This window comes from Eschrichtius robustus, chromosome 2, assembly GCF_028021215.1.
Source record: "Eschrichtius robustus isolate mEscRob2 chromosome 2, mEscRob2.pri, whole genome shotgun sequence".
In the NCBI taxonomy this organism is placed as follows: domain Eukaryota; kingdom Metazoa; phylum Chordata; class Mammalia; order Artiodactyla; family Eschrichtiidae; genus Eschrichtius; species Eschrichtius robustus.
Genome location: NC_090825.1, coordinates 92672394 through 92689422, shown reverse-complemented (window position 1 = coordinate 92689422; position 17029 = coordinate 92672394). Strand labels below are relative to the sequence as shown.

Below are 17029 nucleotides of genomic sequence, written 5' to 3'. Positions count from 1 at the left end.
GTAGGGACAGTAACGGGACCCCTGCTCCCTCAGCTGAGCTACATCACAGGACACCCTGATGGCCAGCGAGCCATAGGATGTGTCCCTGCTGTAAGCCTCCGCCCTTGATCCTTCCCAGACCTCGGCGATCATTTTTAAAAAGGAGCTGGGTCAGCCACAAACAAGGGTTCTTGTAAAAGGGCAATAGGGGGTTGAAAGCTCCAGAAAACAGATCACAGGGGAACTGGCTAAAGGAACTGAGGCAGTTCTGCCTGGAGGAGAAAAAGGCTGTTGTGTGGAAGAAAGAGCCCACTTAATCTCTGTAGCTCTGAGAACTCAGCTAGGACCAAAGGGTGGGTGGAAAGTAATACAAGCGTTAGGCTCAGAAAGGTTCCAACTAATAATTAAAGCTGCCCGACTTGAAGGATCAGCAAATTAATGCATTCTTAAGATTCTCTATTCCATGAGGCTTTCACGCTAGCTGCATGGGTCTCTCAGTGAAATAGCTAAGCTATGTGTTAATGGCACTGTGTATTGTGAGAGGGAATAGATCAATTTCACATTATTTCTATGTAGTTATGCTCAGAGGTAAGCCTAATGGACACACACACAATAAAAGAAGACGACCCCCTTTTTCTGCCCTGATGCCCAAGCTGCCTGCCGCTCTATGGGCTTTTCTCCAGCAGTGCTGGGGTCCCAAGGACTCAAGGATTGGGAGCCGGCTGTATAACCCCACCTCTCACTGACCTGGGCCCCCTTCTCCTGTGACCACTGACCACCATCCCCGACTTTTGGATATGCTAGATAGAGCTATAATGAAGTGTCTAAAAGAATTTGGAAGAAAAGGATTAGCACTAAAGAGATTTGACCTTGTAAGGAAATGAAGTAAAGGCTCTGAGAAGAATTACCGACTTACTGAATTCGCAGCCCAGGAAGACTGATCTCTGAGATCTTCCTCCTGCCGTTTCCCTGTGCAGTAGGGCCTCGGTGGACCATCTACTGAAAGGTAGTCTGGATCTTTCTTTCCCTTCCCCATCAAAATTCATTCCTGCTGTGTTCCCTGGGAGTCTGGTTCCCTGCAGTGCACTAAGTTCATGGCCAGCAAACTTCAAGGCTCCTTCATTCAGAAGAATAATGGGGGAATTCAGGCACTGGGGCTGGGTGAGAAGTATTTCTGGCCAAGAGTGAGTTCCTCAAAGCCCAGTGGATAAGTGGTTATCTAGCTCAGAGATCTTACAACATTTTTGTTCTAAAAAAGGAGAATCTTAATAGAGTATTTCCGTCATGCAATTTTTAAGTTAATAGTAAAGTTTTTCATCGTAAATTTAAATACTTTCAAAGGTTATAATTTAGAGTACATTGTAAATGTTTCTGTTTTGACATAAAAGTTGAATTTCTTTCATAAATGTATACAATAAAATCCAAACACCGTGCAATTGATAATCCATAATTTTATTTTTAAAAACAAACAATTCTTTAACTTGCAGAAATTTGACTTTTTCTTTCATGAAGTTAAATTTTTATTGCAGTTCCCTCTAAGAATCTTATGTTAATAAATATGGATCACCCTATCACATTTATCTGCAATAAAAAAATGGATCTAAATTTTAAAACTTTTATCTTCTGTGACCATAAAACTGTAAGCATTAAAAAAATCTGCGTGGATGAATTAGCATTAATAGCAATTCACTACTAATTAAAACTACATGCATATATTATATTAATTATTAAACACAAAAATTGAAATTATAATGAAAATGCACCTCAATGAGACGATGAATTTTTTCAGTTAGTTCTAGTATCCGTGAATGAATATTACTTATTGCTAAAATGAGACAGGGGTTGTCATCAATTCTATTTCTTTTGTTTGTTTGTTTTTAAGCTATGAACTGTAGAAATTGAAAGTGTTTTATTATAGCAGTGTAATTCAACTCTTTGATCTCCTTCCATGTTATATGCCAAAATTCATATAATGATCTATTATCAAAAAATATTTCTAATCTTCTGTCACCTGATAACTTGATTAGGTCCTTCTGCATTTTTCTTATAAGCAACGAATTGGAAAGCACCCTGACTTGCAAAGAGATTTCTTCTCGTCATTAGAATCTAATTCACTTTCTCAATTTCTGGGAAGAAAGATCTTTGCTACGATTTACCAAATGATTGTTAATTATGCTGTAACGCTTTCACCTAGACCCACCTTTTTAAATCCCATGTCTTCAGAAATGAAAGGAAAACCAGATATATTACTAATTTCATTATACTTTTGCCAAAATAATGCTTTTGGATAAAATATTTTGATCTTATTTCTTCCCTTAACCATATTACTGTTACCTTGGAGTTGCAGATTCAGCCCATTTACGGAACATGTCCATCACAAACCGCATTGGCAGAGCCAGTCTTCACTGTTAACCCAATTAGTCAAATCAGATTCACTTTCTGTCAGAAAAAAAACTTTGACTTCATTTTTCAATTCAAATAGCTATTTTGAGGATTATTATAAAAATCAATGAGAATTAAAAGCATATCTTGTGAAACTGATCACTAAAACCAATCAGAATGAAAATGATATAGAGCTAATATAATTAATTATTGCATGTTTAAATAAGTTATAAAAACAAAATGATCCATACACTTTCTTAATCAAGTAAGAAGAATGATGAAAGGCATGATGTATCTCTAGTAAAATTGTGTGAGGTTACTGAATGCTGCTGACTGACTTTGGAGAAGTCAGTCAGCAGCTAAATAAGAACTAAATTTTTACACTAAATAAGAACTAGTGTAAAAATCAGAAACACCACAAATAATAGAAAGGTTCTAGGCTGCTAATCAGTCTAGCAGCACGTAATATTTTTTGTTGTTATGAAAAAGATATTAAACATTTTATAAGACAGAATATGATGAGAATTGACTATAATTGAAACAAATATTTCATGCTGTTTTGATACCACAGGTTTTTGATAATTTTATTAACTAATGCACATCACGTCTGAAACAATCCATATGAAAATTTTTTATTCTTGAGTTTTATCCATTTTATTGTGTAAAAATTGAGTATTTTCAAAAGGCATCCTAATTACATTGAAAATAATCAGCATTGCAAACCTATACTGCTTTAGCTGTTCTAAGTTACTTTCCTCCCAGGTAAGAAATATCCTAGGGATAAGTATGGAGAATAGTGGGAAAAAATTGCTTACAATTACATGAACAAGCCATTTTTGGGTAGTTGATGTCTCCTACTGATTTTCTCTTTGCTTCACTCAGGACTCTCCCTCAAGTGCAAGGCATTCTTTGACAAGAGTCAGGAGGAGAAAGAGGAAAAAGCATTAAATAAAAGTTGTCATTATTTCCATCACTCCACTTTACCAGTATTATCTGAATTCTGAAAATCCAAATGAGTCCAAACACCTCACTTCTGTGTTTTCTAATCTATCAGTTTGTGTGTATAAGAAGGGAAAGCCCAAAGCACTATGGATTTATGATTAATCATTAAAGGAACCTTTCTCTTTGTTTGCCACATCTGGGGTTTTTGTGTCATATTAAGGGCAATTTGTTATATTAAGAGTTGGGATGTATGAGACCTGTATCTTTTTTTATATAATGTGGAGAGAGGACTATTGTGAATACAGACTCATTCTCAGCAGAACAATCTTAGGAACGCGTCTAGTTTGCATAGAGGGTCTAGAAATGAGTTCCTTAAAACTATCCATGAGCATGTATGTACTCCCTGGAAAGACTTCACATACTCTGAGTTACACATACCCCGGCTTGAAAACCCTGCATTTATCAGACCCGTATGTAGCCTAACCTAACCCAGTCCAAGACATTTTAGCCTGGGGATCTCAGTCACTGGAGGAGAGTAACTGAAAAGTTGAAAAGAGGGCCCGGAGGTGCAGAGGGAACTGCAGCAGCCCCTGTTTGGGGACCAGTAATGAGGAGCCTGTTTCCAGTCTGGTGTTCACAGACATGCACGTGCTCCAGCTATCAAACAGAAAGTAGAAGATCCCCTGGCTCTTTGTTGGTGCAAATAAGCACATCATCATCTTTTGAAACTAGAAGTTTCATGTTGCAGACTCACAGGCCAACAGAGGGAGGCAGGTGATGTAAACGAACAAAGCAGACTGGGTCTGAGATTAGCGGTGTGAGACTGGACAATGGAGGGGCCAGGCCTCACCAGAGATGGAGGCTGCTACTCAGCTCCCATTTTTCAAGGGAAGCCAAAAACCTGAATTTTCATGTGAAAATCTTCCGATTTGTAAATGTTGGCAATTAAATCAACATTTTTATAAAACACACTGCAGGCCAAAGAGAACAAGTCTACAGGTCATATCCGGTCTGCGGTTGTTAGTTACCAATCTCTGTCCGCCCAAAGGCACCTGGGTGATATTTTTACCTCTAGAGAGAGAACAAAGCAGTCTTTAACTAAAGTTTGGGTCTCCCGCTCTGACTCCAGCTACTGCTCCAGTTTCTTAGCTCCAGCTCCGCTTCAGCAGTTTATTAACCCTGAACGAGTCGTAGCTGATTCACACGTGGGTCCTGCAAGTTTAGAGTGAAGTGCATGGTCAATTATCTAGTATTTCAAGCTTCATGGGGACTGAGGGAGTTGTCATCATCAAACCCAAGCCATTTAGTTGGATGGACTTTTAAACATCATTTATTTCAGCTTCCCTGTTTTTACAGCTTCCATTAACATTTTCTAAATATTCCTTTCAGGGCTAATAGCACTTGGATTAGTAAATAGTATTATAGTTCCTGGATGCTCTCCTCATTTGCCTTCAGTCTCTGGAGCTCCAAGGACTGTAAAAACTTCTTCAATCAAAGAAATAGCTATAGGTCTGCTCTCAGCCGTTCTCACTTCCAGCCTCTGGCCTACAATTACCCTGAGGCTTTAACTTCAGATGGTGTGCTGGTTTTCCAATGTGTCCACAAATTCTTTGATACTCCTCCCCTCAGGAGGTAGAGCTTAATTCCCTCCCTGTGAATGTGAGCTATACTTAGTGCCTTGCTTCTAATGAATAGAATATGATGGATGATAGTGATTCTGAGAATAGGTCACAGGCATTATGGCTTGCTCCCAGCTCTCTCTTGAATTACTCACTGCAGGGGCAGCCAGAGGTCATAAGGACACTTAAGTGGCCCTGTGGAGAAGCCCATGCATGGGGGAACTGAGTTCTCCTGCCAAGAGCCATGTGAGCAAGCCATACTGGGAGCAGATTCTCCAGCCCTGGTTAAGCCTTCAGATGACTGCAGCCTGCTCACCTCTTGACTGCAAACCCAGGACAGATCCTGTGCCATAAACACCAGCTCAACTGCTCCTGAATTCCTGACAAATGGAATCTGTGAGACAAGCAAATTTTGTCGTTCCAAGATGTCAAGTGTGGTTGTAATTTGCTAGGTGGCAATAGATTAACACAGAGGGGCATAAAGCAACCCAGCCTACCATCCTCCTGGCCTGGCCTCATCACCTTTCCTGTTCCAGTTTAACCAGGAGAAGAAGGCAAGACGTAACTCCTCCCAGCTGTGATGTTAGCTTATCATTTGCTAGATTCCAGGTAGCTGGCTATATATGAATTCATGATTTAAAATCCTATCTCAAATTTTTATCCACTTACAAGTGGATAAAGCCTTTTGTCTTACACATTTGTACACTTTTGTGTGTGTGTGTAAATATTCCATGAAGCAGCAAGGTCAGGTATCTTTTGAGATGGGTAAAGAATACCACAGAGTAGGTCTTTATGGCAAGGGGTAAGAAAGAATGTTTTGAGGTGCGTGGGAGTGCCCTGAAAGAGAAAATATAGAAATAAAAGGGTCTCGGTTTAATTCTCCTTTGTACCCAGAGGCAGCTCTGCAAATACCATCCTAATGAGCCACTGCCTAGCCCCTAATCTCATAAAACCCTCAGAAGGGAAAATGCATGAAAGGCAGAGCTGATTCTATCTCTTTTGATATTTGTCCTTGGGTCTACTTTTGGGGCTCTGAGAGCACATGAATTAACATGAACAAGTGAAAGCATTCAAAAGTAGGCCTTTCCAATGACGAGCGAAGCCAGTTACCATACAGCTTGCATATTTATTGAATACTACTAAAATAGCTAAAATACATTGGGTACTTGTTGTGAGTGCATCAGTAAAGATCACATTGTTACAAAAGCCTGCATATTCAGCAGTACACAACTGCAACTCTACGGAAATGCCACAGATGCAGAATACTGTTTTCTTGCTCTATTTACACAGCGGATATACCTATTCTAACAAAGGAGGGAGGGGGGAAATGCACAGGAAACTCAGGCCAATGGGGGAGCGAGAAGAGAACGAAGAAGTGCAGTGCATGCGTCGGTTGATGTGTAACAGTCAGAAGCGGGACAGTTCAGAACAAAGCCTGCCCTGTCAAAGGAAGAGCTAAAAGACAGTTATATAAAAATTAAGGTGGGCTTTCAGACTGGCTAACACAACAACATTCCATGAGTGGATGGTATTGTCTGATTGTATTTTTGTTTATCCATTTCATTGGGAGCAAGGACAAAAATGTAAAATCTACACCTTGCTTATCAGAACTGCCGAAAAAGAGTGCTCTGCCTTTAAAAAAAAATTTGTAAAAACATTTTTTTCCAACCTAATTTTTGGGAAAGGTATAATTTTCATGTTCCTATTGAGATGTCAGTTTTTCAGATTTTTTTCAGAGGGCACTTGTTTAAAAAAAAAAAAAAAAGTTTGCCCTCTTTTCCCCAAATATTCTTTCAAACGAAAAGAACCAAAGGAGACACCTAAAAACGCCTGTCAAATTATTGCTTTTCGTTCTCTAAGTGAGGCAGGCGAGGCTATGGAAAGGAAGAGATTTGGTGAGGAAATTACAGTTTTGTGATTGCTCCCGCTACAGTGACTGCGTGTCCAGGAGTGCCAGCCCATGAGACGTGGGTCTCTCCCGCTCTGTGGTGGCACTCACTCAACCTACAACGCTGAAGAAGAAAGCCACACTGAAGACACAAGGAGAACAAGTCAATCCAGTCTAGAGAACAACATTCGGGGAAACAGAGTACCAACACCTTCTTAGAACATGAAAATAAAAAATAACTCCATCAGAGCTACCTTGCCAAGGAGCATGTTGAAAGTCCAAAATAGCACCATTCATCAGTGTCTCAGGTCCTGTGGCAGCATCTCGGTCACTTACCACAAGGAAACAATGAGTTTCAAACTACTTCTATACATCGAAAGAGTACATGGATAAAATATAGAGATATACAGACAATTGATGAACATAAACTACTAGGCTTGTTACATCTAAATGAAAAAAAAAAAAAAAAAAAATGGGGACTCTCAGCCTCTGCAAGAAGCAGTCGGGAGCTGTGTGAGTGAAAAGGCAGAAGTGGACCGGTTGTGTGAGAGCAGAGGGGGTTTGAGTTGTGGAAGACATCGTCGTAGCAAACCAGGCCTGAAGGCCCACCTGTAAGGGTTGTAAACGTGGATTCACAGTGTGAAATTCTGAGCGTTTTCACTTGAGTCAGAATGATTAAAAACTGGTTTGATGATACCTATTTGTCCACTGTAAATTCTCTAAAGCAAGGCTCAGAGTCCCATAGTTTCTTCTTATACTTGATGATTTACACAGAAAAAAATCCCATATATGATACCATGACCTCATCAATACCCATACACCATGTGTAATACAAATGGAGGTGATTAAAAAGAGAGGAGGTGACTGATTCCCGGGGAGTGGAGCTCATTGCTGCCAAGTGGATGCAGGGAGGCAGCCTCGGTCTGGCCATCCTTCTTGCGGCTCACTTCCTTTGGGACAGGAAGTCTTCCCTGAAGAGCACACAGACAGACACACACAGAAAAGAGACACACTGAGTCACGCTCCTAAAACCATTTGAAAACTTTTGCTTCTCTCTCCCGCCTTTTATCCCCGAACTCCTGGTGTTTTTGCAGAGTTTACGTATTAAACACAGTTCACCTGAATGTAAATATTAGGTCTGTCGGGGCATGAAGTAATTAAACACTAGCCGCCATGGCTGCAGTGGCATCAAGCGCGTCCCTGATGGCTGGGCCCAGCCACGTAGGAGACAGCATTGCCCAGAGTCAGGTTCCTGAAGACAGTTTCCAGGATCCGATAGGACCCCCGACAGAAGACTGGGTGAGAGGTGTTCCTAGGAGTGCTAACACTTTTTTTAAAAAGAGTTCAGTGGCCGTGGTGGGAAGGGATACTTATTTTCTAATATGTAATAAAAATATTTAAAGCATACCACAACTGCACAAATGTAATTTAGGTACAGTTTATTCTAGAAGCAACTGGGACAGTCCCTATGGGCCTTACAGTAAGAACCAGAAGTGGGTACCAAAGGCAGGGGAGTGTTTGGGAGGGAAATCATGTGGGCTGGGGGTGGGAAGGCAGCGGCTGCAGAAAAGAGGAGACTAGTGGGAAACCAAGGCCAGAAGAGAGTGAGATTCAGCTAGATTGGACTGACTGGGGCTTTTCCAGTCTCTCCTCACGATCCTGATGAGTGAGGGTTTCGTGTTTCTGACTAGGAGAATCCAAACGCACTGTGACTGATGATCCTTTGAGTACCCACGGGGAGAAGCTCCCCATCACAACCAAACAGCAAGAGGACAGGACAATGAAGCCCATTTGCCCAAAAGATGATGCAAAAAAAAGGTCTTATCACAACTAGATTTTATGCCTCATTCAGAAATGAATACAGTGAACATTTTGACAAGAGTCTCTTTTAGCCTAACAATTACTAGAGTTGTCTTAAAAAAAATTATCCACTATGGTTTTAAAAGATCTGTTTTTTTTTCTTTTCCTTTTTGTTCAGGTCACATGTTCTAACAGGATGGTTATAATAAGCCAATTTGACTGGATATAAGTACTTGGGTTAAAGTGATAATCTTGCTTTGTGATCTGCAAATTACTTTATTCGAATTTTTTTAATTCAGAAGTCAGGGACTTCCAAGCAACTTGAAACCAAATAAATGTTTTCAGCAGCCGCCAGAGTGAACTAAATGCAACAGATAATTCAACTTTAAGAAGTCTTATTTACTGTATAGGGTTCCCATATTAAACATCTGTTATACCTAAATAGTTTTGAAAAATCTCAGACTTTGAGAGCATGTAACATTTTTAGAATGTATATGAAATCCACTCAGTACGTACTTTAATGCTCCAGTCTCAGTTTGTGATTTAGAGGTTGTTTTGGTATCATTAAATACCAACAGGACCAAACCAGAAAATTAAATTAAAATATAATTCATCATCTACACACACTTAAGGATCTAGATAAATATCCAAAAGCATTGTATTGGGCAGTTCCCTTCACTTGTGAAAATAATTTCAGTCTTGAAATTTTGGCATGCAATCCCACTACTTAAAAAAAGAAATCCACTGTAATCCTGATGTCTTTAATGTCTGTTTCTCCCCCCCTATCAACCAGTTAGCATCATGGTTCAGGATATGACAAGCTTAAGTTTTGGACAAATGAAGAATTCAATGGCTGTTAACTGTCATAGGCCTAGAAAGGGAAATCAAAAGTTCATAACACATTTCACTCAACAGCTATACTCTTTGCATGGCTGGCCTTAACACTGCCTCCTTCAGACTTACTGTGAAGTGAATATATAGAACATCAGTTGGTCCTTATATAAGTCACAGTTTTACTAATCTCTTATCTCCATAAAGAAATAAACAACAAAATGAAATAAAGAGCTGGGTGGGATCTGGGTAATTGGGAAAGAAGTCCTTTCAGGAAAAAAAATGTGAAGGAGATTATTTCAGATTTGAATTTATCATGTTTATTATTTTTTTCTCTTTCAAGGCCCCAACATGTTCACACGTGTCTTCCCTTCATTATTCATGTTTTGCGTGCCTACTATATGGATTGAGCACTCTATTAGATTTTCAGTCAACAGAGACAAAAGCAGTCCCTCCAGCCTGCCCTTAATTAACTTGCTGTATGGGAGCCACCTGAATAACTGGAAGATAACAAGGCAGTGGTGGTAAACCATGCAGGGAGTTCTGCTAAGAGGCACCCTGGGGAGCTCCTGGGGAGATAAAGTTCTGTGCATCCTCCCTTTGGAGGCTGGAATTTACTAGATTTCAGTCCCTACCTCCTGTCCTTCATTAACAAAAAAAAAAGATATTTCTGCCCCCATTAAAGGAATTTCAAGCTTCTGCAGCAAGGGGAGGACGTATTTTGAAGAGGAGACACAAAGATGTCTTACTCCCCACAAGTAAGGCCTTGCAAGAATTCATACACACAGTGTCATATCTTCCTCTATCATCCACCATATAATGGTCCCTACAGGACTGAGGAACTTGAGTAATCCAGAAGGCGGGAGGAGGGGATGTGCTCCTAGACGTCCCTTCGCTGAGGTACCTTAGGTTGGATGGCCCTCTCTGCTGATGACTGTTAGTACATGAATCCCCCAGTTACTCAATAATGTGCTTTGGGCCAAGTAAGCCAAGATTGTTTTTCATATGATTATGCAAAGACGTGCTTTTCCAGAAGGCAACAGCTAGAAAAAGGACAAATATATTATGCTTAAAATACTATTCATATATTTAGAGAGGAAAGAACTCAAAATAACCGAAGACCTGAATTCCAGGATCCACTATGCCAGCCCCCTTGGAGCATACCTCAATGCAGGCAAGGCCTAGGACACAGACTGGCCTTCCAAGAGGAAAGGGAGGCACTGTTGACCTCACTGAGGAACTTGCCCAGTCTTGCCCCTCTAGTTGATGCCACCAGTATCAAAGAGAGGACCTCTGGAGGCCTCAATGGGGCAGGAACTAACGAAAAGACTATACTCTCCCCCTTCTCTTCCATAATCACATCTTCCCCTCAGCTACTCAGGGGAATTATGCCTTGAGGTGGCCCAGTAAAGAATGTCTAGACTATACGGCGCCCCCGGTGGTGTGGTCGTGCTGAGGAGGTGGGGTGTGGGTGTGTTTTAAGTAAAGCTCCAGTATTTTAGCACACCTCCACTCCAACTCTACAAGATCAGAAAAACTCTAGGTCAGGCAGGGCCCAAATCATTTGGTTCACCTACTTTGCTGCCAATGATTTCGACCTTGACCTTCAGAAATTCTCTGAAAGATTAAAAGTGATTTAGAATTGTTTTCTTTCAGTGCAAACTGCCAGTAGACATAATCTCTTTAACTAATGTCTGCCTGTTAATAAAAGATAGGAAATTGCTGAAACCATTAAGGGTAAGTAAGATAGTTTCCCAAAGTTGAAATGACAGTAGTAGCTGGGGAGTCCTCTCCGTTGGTCAATTACACTTAAGAAATTTTAAAATGGAAATTTTATTTTCAATGGACTCTTTTTTTTAATTGCAAAATCAATAGGTCAGTGGTAAAAAGTACAGTCCTCCTTGCTTAAGGTCAAATTGATTTTTTTACCCTAACAGGCAAAGTCCAAAGGTATCTACAGTAAAAACTGGTAAATGTTTTTGTTGTTGTTGTTGCTGTTTTGAAATGCTGCTAAAATCTAAATTTTACAAATTTTCTTAAGGCAGAGAATTGTCATGCCTTAAGATGTCTGAACAATGAAAGCATGTTTATAGAAAATATTTTTAGGCTAAAAGTTAGAAGAAAAAATATAACAGCTTTTTTATATTCTTTCTCTTTTGTTTCATGGGTAATCTTATCAGGTAGTCAGGTATTATTACCAGACAAAACTGTCACCATCTTATACTTTTAAGATATCTTTTAGTTAGATATCTTCATATTTGAGTTTATCCACCCAGGAATGGAACAAACAAATCAAAAACCTGTAAAAGGTACATTTGACAAATTGGTTCCATGATTCTTAAATGAAAATTTGCTTTGGACTTTGGACTTGTCAAGAAAGAAAGATAGTATGAACTGTAAGAGTCATAGGACTTTAGGATATTCTTTTTCTTTTTGTAGTATATGTTATTTCCAAGGTCATAATAGTATCAGGTTAATGGATTATTATAGTAGACAATAATGAGTATTAAAATTAGAAATAATTGGGTTTTGAAAAAAAAATTGTTTCTAAATGGAAAAAAACCAAAAAACCAAAACCAAAAAACCTTAACAAAACATCAGCTAGAGATCTTACCTTAGGAAGCCTTCCCTCCATTTCCTTGTTTGGAAATGGTTCTTGACTGACCCAGACAGAAAGCTCTGGGTAATAAACCTAGAGAGACATAAAAGCACACACATTCAGATTAAAAACTGCATCCACTCTGAAACCACTTGGGAACAGCTTAATGAGCTCAATTCTCCTCAATGGTCATTTATTTGCCAATTGCAACTTAGAGTGTTGGGGAAGCCTGACCGCTCTTTCAGACTGTCAGTGTGCTTCTGAATGCACACTGCACTCAGGAGAGTTTTAGCTCAATGTCTTCCAAGACCAAGTCCAACAGAGCAGAGATATCAGTCAGTGCTATCTTTTAGCATGCAAAGTGGTAGCTTCATGGCTTACTGCCTGAGCAAACTAAGGCACTGGGGAGGCCTAATATTCAAAGCAACCTGTGATAAGTATCCTTGCAAAACTCCATGTTTATGAGATAAATGTGTCATGTACCCACCAAACACTGTTAAATCCTGATTCATTTATTAGAAGGCTCAATTATGCACAAAGCATATGGAGGAAAGGAAGAAGCAGCCTGTATCCTCCCCAGATCCACACGTCCGCTGACAACACACTCTGCCCAGCTGCCTGAAAGTAGCCAAGTGTCTCAGAGAGGGGCAGGGCAGGGGACTGGTGGCATCGCCATGAATGATTCAGAGGACACTACCTGTTGCATATGGGGGGTGGGGCAGGGGTGGGACGAGGTGGAGAGAGTGAGTCCCACTGAGCAACTCTTCTTTCAATATTAAAAAGGGTTATGACCATCCTAAGAAGGTTGCTGACCAGCTGTTCTCCATCGCTGGTAAAGGCAGGAGTAGGGGGATAAGGACTTAAATTACAACTACAGATTTAGGTCAGCTGTAAGGAAGAACTTGGCATAAGAATTGTTAAATTACTAAAAGAATTTAGAGAGGAAAACTGTGAAATCTTCTTTAAGAAATTTAGAAACCGAATCCAACAACCATCTGTCAGGGCTAATTTACATTTGATACAGCCCTGCTTGAAGGGAGGGGAGAAAATTAGGTAAGATTCCCTCCAGATCTGATCCTCTAGATGCTGTAAATAAGCTTCACGTTTAATAAATAATATTAAGAATTACACCTCATTAATTGGTTAACAGACTTATATATCTTTTTTTGTTTATTTCTGAAAGCACTAGATGTGATAGCCTAATCATCGGGCTGACTGCAATGTTTTCAATGTCCCCATCAGTCACTTTGGTCAGGGGGTCTGAGGCACAAAATGTGATGGCTGTGCTGGTTTTGTGGGAGAGTCTAACAGAAACTATCTTTGCTCAACCCCAGGGACATTTATGGCACATCCCACTGTACAAAGCAATTTTGCATGCATTACCTAGTTTATCCCGAAGGTAGGTTGTAAATAGGTCTTATCATTACAGAGAAGAGGAAACTGAAACTCAGAAAGGTCACGTGACTTGCCCAAAGTCACACAGTGTAGGATAGGACTCAAACTCAAGCCGGGCTCCCAGGTTCTAAAGCTGGGTCCTTTCTGCCATCCTGATGTCCTCGAATTATCCCAGAATGCAAATTGCCTACCACCTCTTTCAAAATTACACCAGTCCACAGCCACCACACACATTTAGGTCTTAAATATTTGAGAGCTCATGCTGCAAGAACTGGGCCTGTTTTCTGACTTTGGACTGGGTCTGCTTTCTGGGCCATTTGGTTCCCCCAACCCCAAACTCCTTCCTCTTGCTCAGCTTTCCCTCCTCTGCTCAGCTCCTTCTAGGAGAACGCCACCATCTGCCTTTTTTGGGACAAACAGACACCACTGACATTCCCCTGAACCAGGAATGGGTGAAAAAAACAAAACTGCAATCTTAGATGCACAAGCTTTGTTTAAGGCTTAAAAGAAAGTCACAGCACACAGAATCCCACTTTGGGAAATTATAGGCGATCTCAAATTGGGATCTACTGTAAATTCACTTAATATAAATAGATAAAAGACGATGACATCTCTATACTACTGCTTTGCAAGGCATGCTTTAAGTATTATTAAAAACATGACATGTATTAGCAAGAAATAATATTCTATTGTAAACCAAAGACATTGATACATGTAGAAACATAGTAGGCACATGGATGCAATGAAAAGCAAAATCAAGTAAATGTTGTATCTGTTTTCTTATGCTTTTTTATGGTATTCTACTTTAACAAAATGACACTACATTAGCATTTAACTTCTAGGTCCAAAACATGAATACTGAAGCCACCCAAGTCTGATCTTTAGGGAAAAACAGCTTACCCCTCAGAAATTATTATACTTACTGTTACAATACTTATTACAAGTTTTTTTCCGAGAACTTTCCTTTTTCAAAGAAAAACAGCCAGTGACTGTATGCCAATGAGTATCTGCCAGCAAATCCATGACTAAGGAAACTTCCTTCCCTACTTCAAATTTGTTCTTTTGAAACATATTAATTTAGCTACAGATTGACCAAGGGCATTCTAATTAGGCATTTTTTTAGTGTGTGAATCATAAAGTAATCAGTGTATACGTTAGGAAAAATAAATGTCACTTTGGCCTTGTGGTAAATTCATCTAGTCTCCTTCTGAGTCAGAATTTTAAGCCAAAAATGGCAGGGACATATAAGAATCTCAATTACATTCTTAACACCTGTCTGGCTGGTCTCTAAGAACTCAGTATATCCCTGGACACAGAATCTAAAGGGGAATAGTTAAACTTTTATTTTTTGGTTTTGGGAAAAGGTGGCAGATTATTAGAAATATATGCTACCTACATTACTGCTTTGTTCATTCCTATACCTGTGGTGTTTTGAAGCCTCTAACATGAAAGACTTAAGAGGAAAAACATCAATGACAATCATTATCCTTACTCTCAAATAACTCAGAATACCTTTGTCCACGCGGGCGTTCACCGTGAGTTTGTGAAATACCCGCAGTGTGCTGCACACAGTTAGACTCTGGATATGACAAGAAGAGAAATAGAGTTCCTGACTCTTAAGAGCTCAAATCAAGGGGCAGGGGAGGCAAACAGCAGGGGCGATAGATCCTCTAAAAGATCATTTTAAAGCATGTGCTATGGGCTGAACTGTGTTCCTCCCAAAATCCATACGGTGAAGTCCTAACCCCCAATACTTCAGAATGTAACTGTATTCGGAGATAGGGTAATAAAGAGGTAATTAAGTTAAAATGCGGTCATATGGGTGGGCCCTAATCCATTATGACTGGTGTACCTACAAGAGGAGGAAATCAGGACACGTCTACACAGAGGGAAGACCACGTGAAGACACGGGGAGAAGACAGCCATCTACAAGCCAAGGTGAGAGGCCTCAGAAGAAACCAAGCCTGCTGACACCTTGACCTCAGATCTCGAGACTCCAGAATTGTGAGAAAATAAATTTCTGTTGTTTAAGCCACCTAGTCTGTGGTACTCTGTTCTGACAGCCCTAGGAAACTAACACAGTGTGTTTTAAGTGCAATTTAAAAAAAATGTATAGGTTATGTCAACTGTAATAGGGCTTGGAATATCCATCAACAGATTTAAAAAAACAAACAAAACCAACATTTAGCAAGACATCCACTAGTGCTGTCAACAGAGGAAATAAGGGTGGCAGCAAGGGATCTGGGAGGGTATGTGATGGCTGCCAGATGCAAGCCAAGGAAGACAGAAGGCTGAGGGGTAAGGATGTAATGAACTCTGTGGGGGGAGGCGCCTCCTCGGCCAGATCTCGCTACAGCTCTCAGTGGCCACAATAGTAACAACACAGATGCAACCCCACAGGCTGCTTCTTACCTAGTTCAGAATATTAGAAGCTGACAATGACCCTGTGATACAGGCTTCTGAGTGCTGATACTATGTGGGTCAGAAAAGAGGGTAAGTTGATCTATCTTTCCGGAGAGCATCTGTTCTTGCTGGACCCCAACGCTGTTCATTCTTCTTGGTATTAGTCAACTGATGCTCCGAAAGTGGACACATGGCTTAAATTGTATCCCTTGCATTCAGGTTTCTGGATTCAAGTTTGTGTTTTTCATGAAGACCGGTTCAACTAACTTTTCCTCTCTTAAACTTCACCAAGTTCTCTCTTGGTGGTGGTGGTGTGAGCACCTCAGAAATGTAAGCACATGGGAATCCCTCACAACTGTTGTCTTATTAAACAAGTAAACCAAAGTTTGTCTTAGTCTTCACAAGAGAAGTGTGTTCTTTTAAAACTGTCTTCCGTATATAAAATAAACAATTGTTTGCTTTTGCTCAAGTAAAATCCTCAAACCCTCTCGAATACTGCTCTTCCAGATGTCAGGAATCAGAGAAGCAAGCTATAGCCTCAGCAATTAAGAAAACATCAGTATTTGTGAAAATACAGAGGAGATGAAGTATTTTAATGTTTTAAATTGGAGAACATGCAAAGGTTTTGCTTGAATTCGGGGGAAGGTTGAGGGTTTATGCTCATTGAATACGTTAGTCAATGCGTCTTTTTCTATAATGCTACATTTATCTCATTGATGACTGTTTAGAAACAACAGAACATGAAGAATCATGTTGGTTTAAATACACTAATCATGATAGATATGTATTTAGATATCCATGAGCAATTCTTAGTTAAAACCAATTTTTTTGCTTTCAAGTATACCGAATATATTTTAGCCCACTAATATAGTTTTATGGAGAAAAGGTACTATTTCTTCCTGATTCCCTTAAATGTATTTGATGGTTGGGCATTTAAGTTTCAACTGTCTATCACTGCATACAAGTTTAGAAGAAAATGCTCATGGTTTTTGCCTTTTGTAATCTTTATTTCCTTCTTTCTTTCCAGGCTTGTTTTATTCTCAGGGCAATGCACAGTGAAAACTAACTTCATTTTTTAAAGTCTATAAGACAATTAGCTTGCAATGATTATTGCCAAATTAGAATTTGTTCAAATTAGAAAAATAAAATGTGGAGGAATCAGGGACCACTCAGGCAAGGTACCCCGGCCCC

General features: G+C 39.9%; 1 protein-coding gene across 1 annotated transcript in view; it reads right to left on the bottom strand.

Moving 5' to 3' along the window:
• Positions 1-6028: 6028 nt before the first annotated feature.
• The window catches only part of NREP (neuronal regeneration related protein), a 29777-nt gene continuing 18776 nt past the window's right edge, over positions 6029-17029 (bottom strand). The window contains exons 4-5 of the mRNA XM_068535736.1: positions 12056-12133; positions 6029-7781 (exon numbers count right to left, since the gene is read on the bottom strand). Of these exons, the coding sequence (XP_068391837.1) occupies positions 7656-7781; positions 12056-12133 (204 nt within the window). The 3' untranslated portion in view covers positions 6029-7655. The remainder of the gene's footprint in view (positions 7782-12055; positions 12134-17029) is intronic.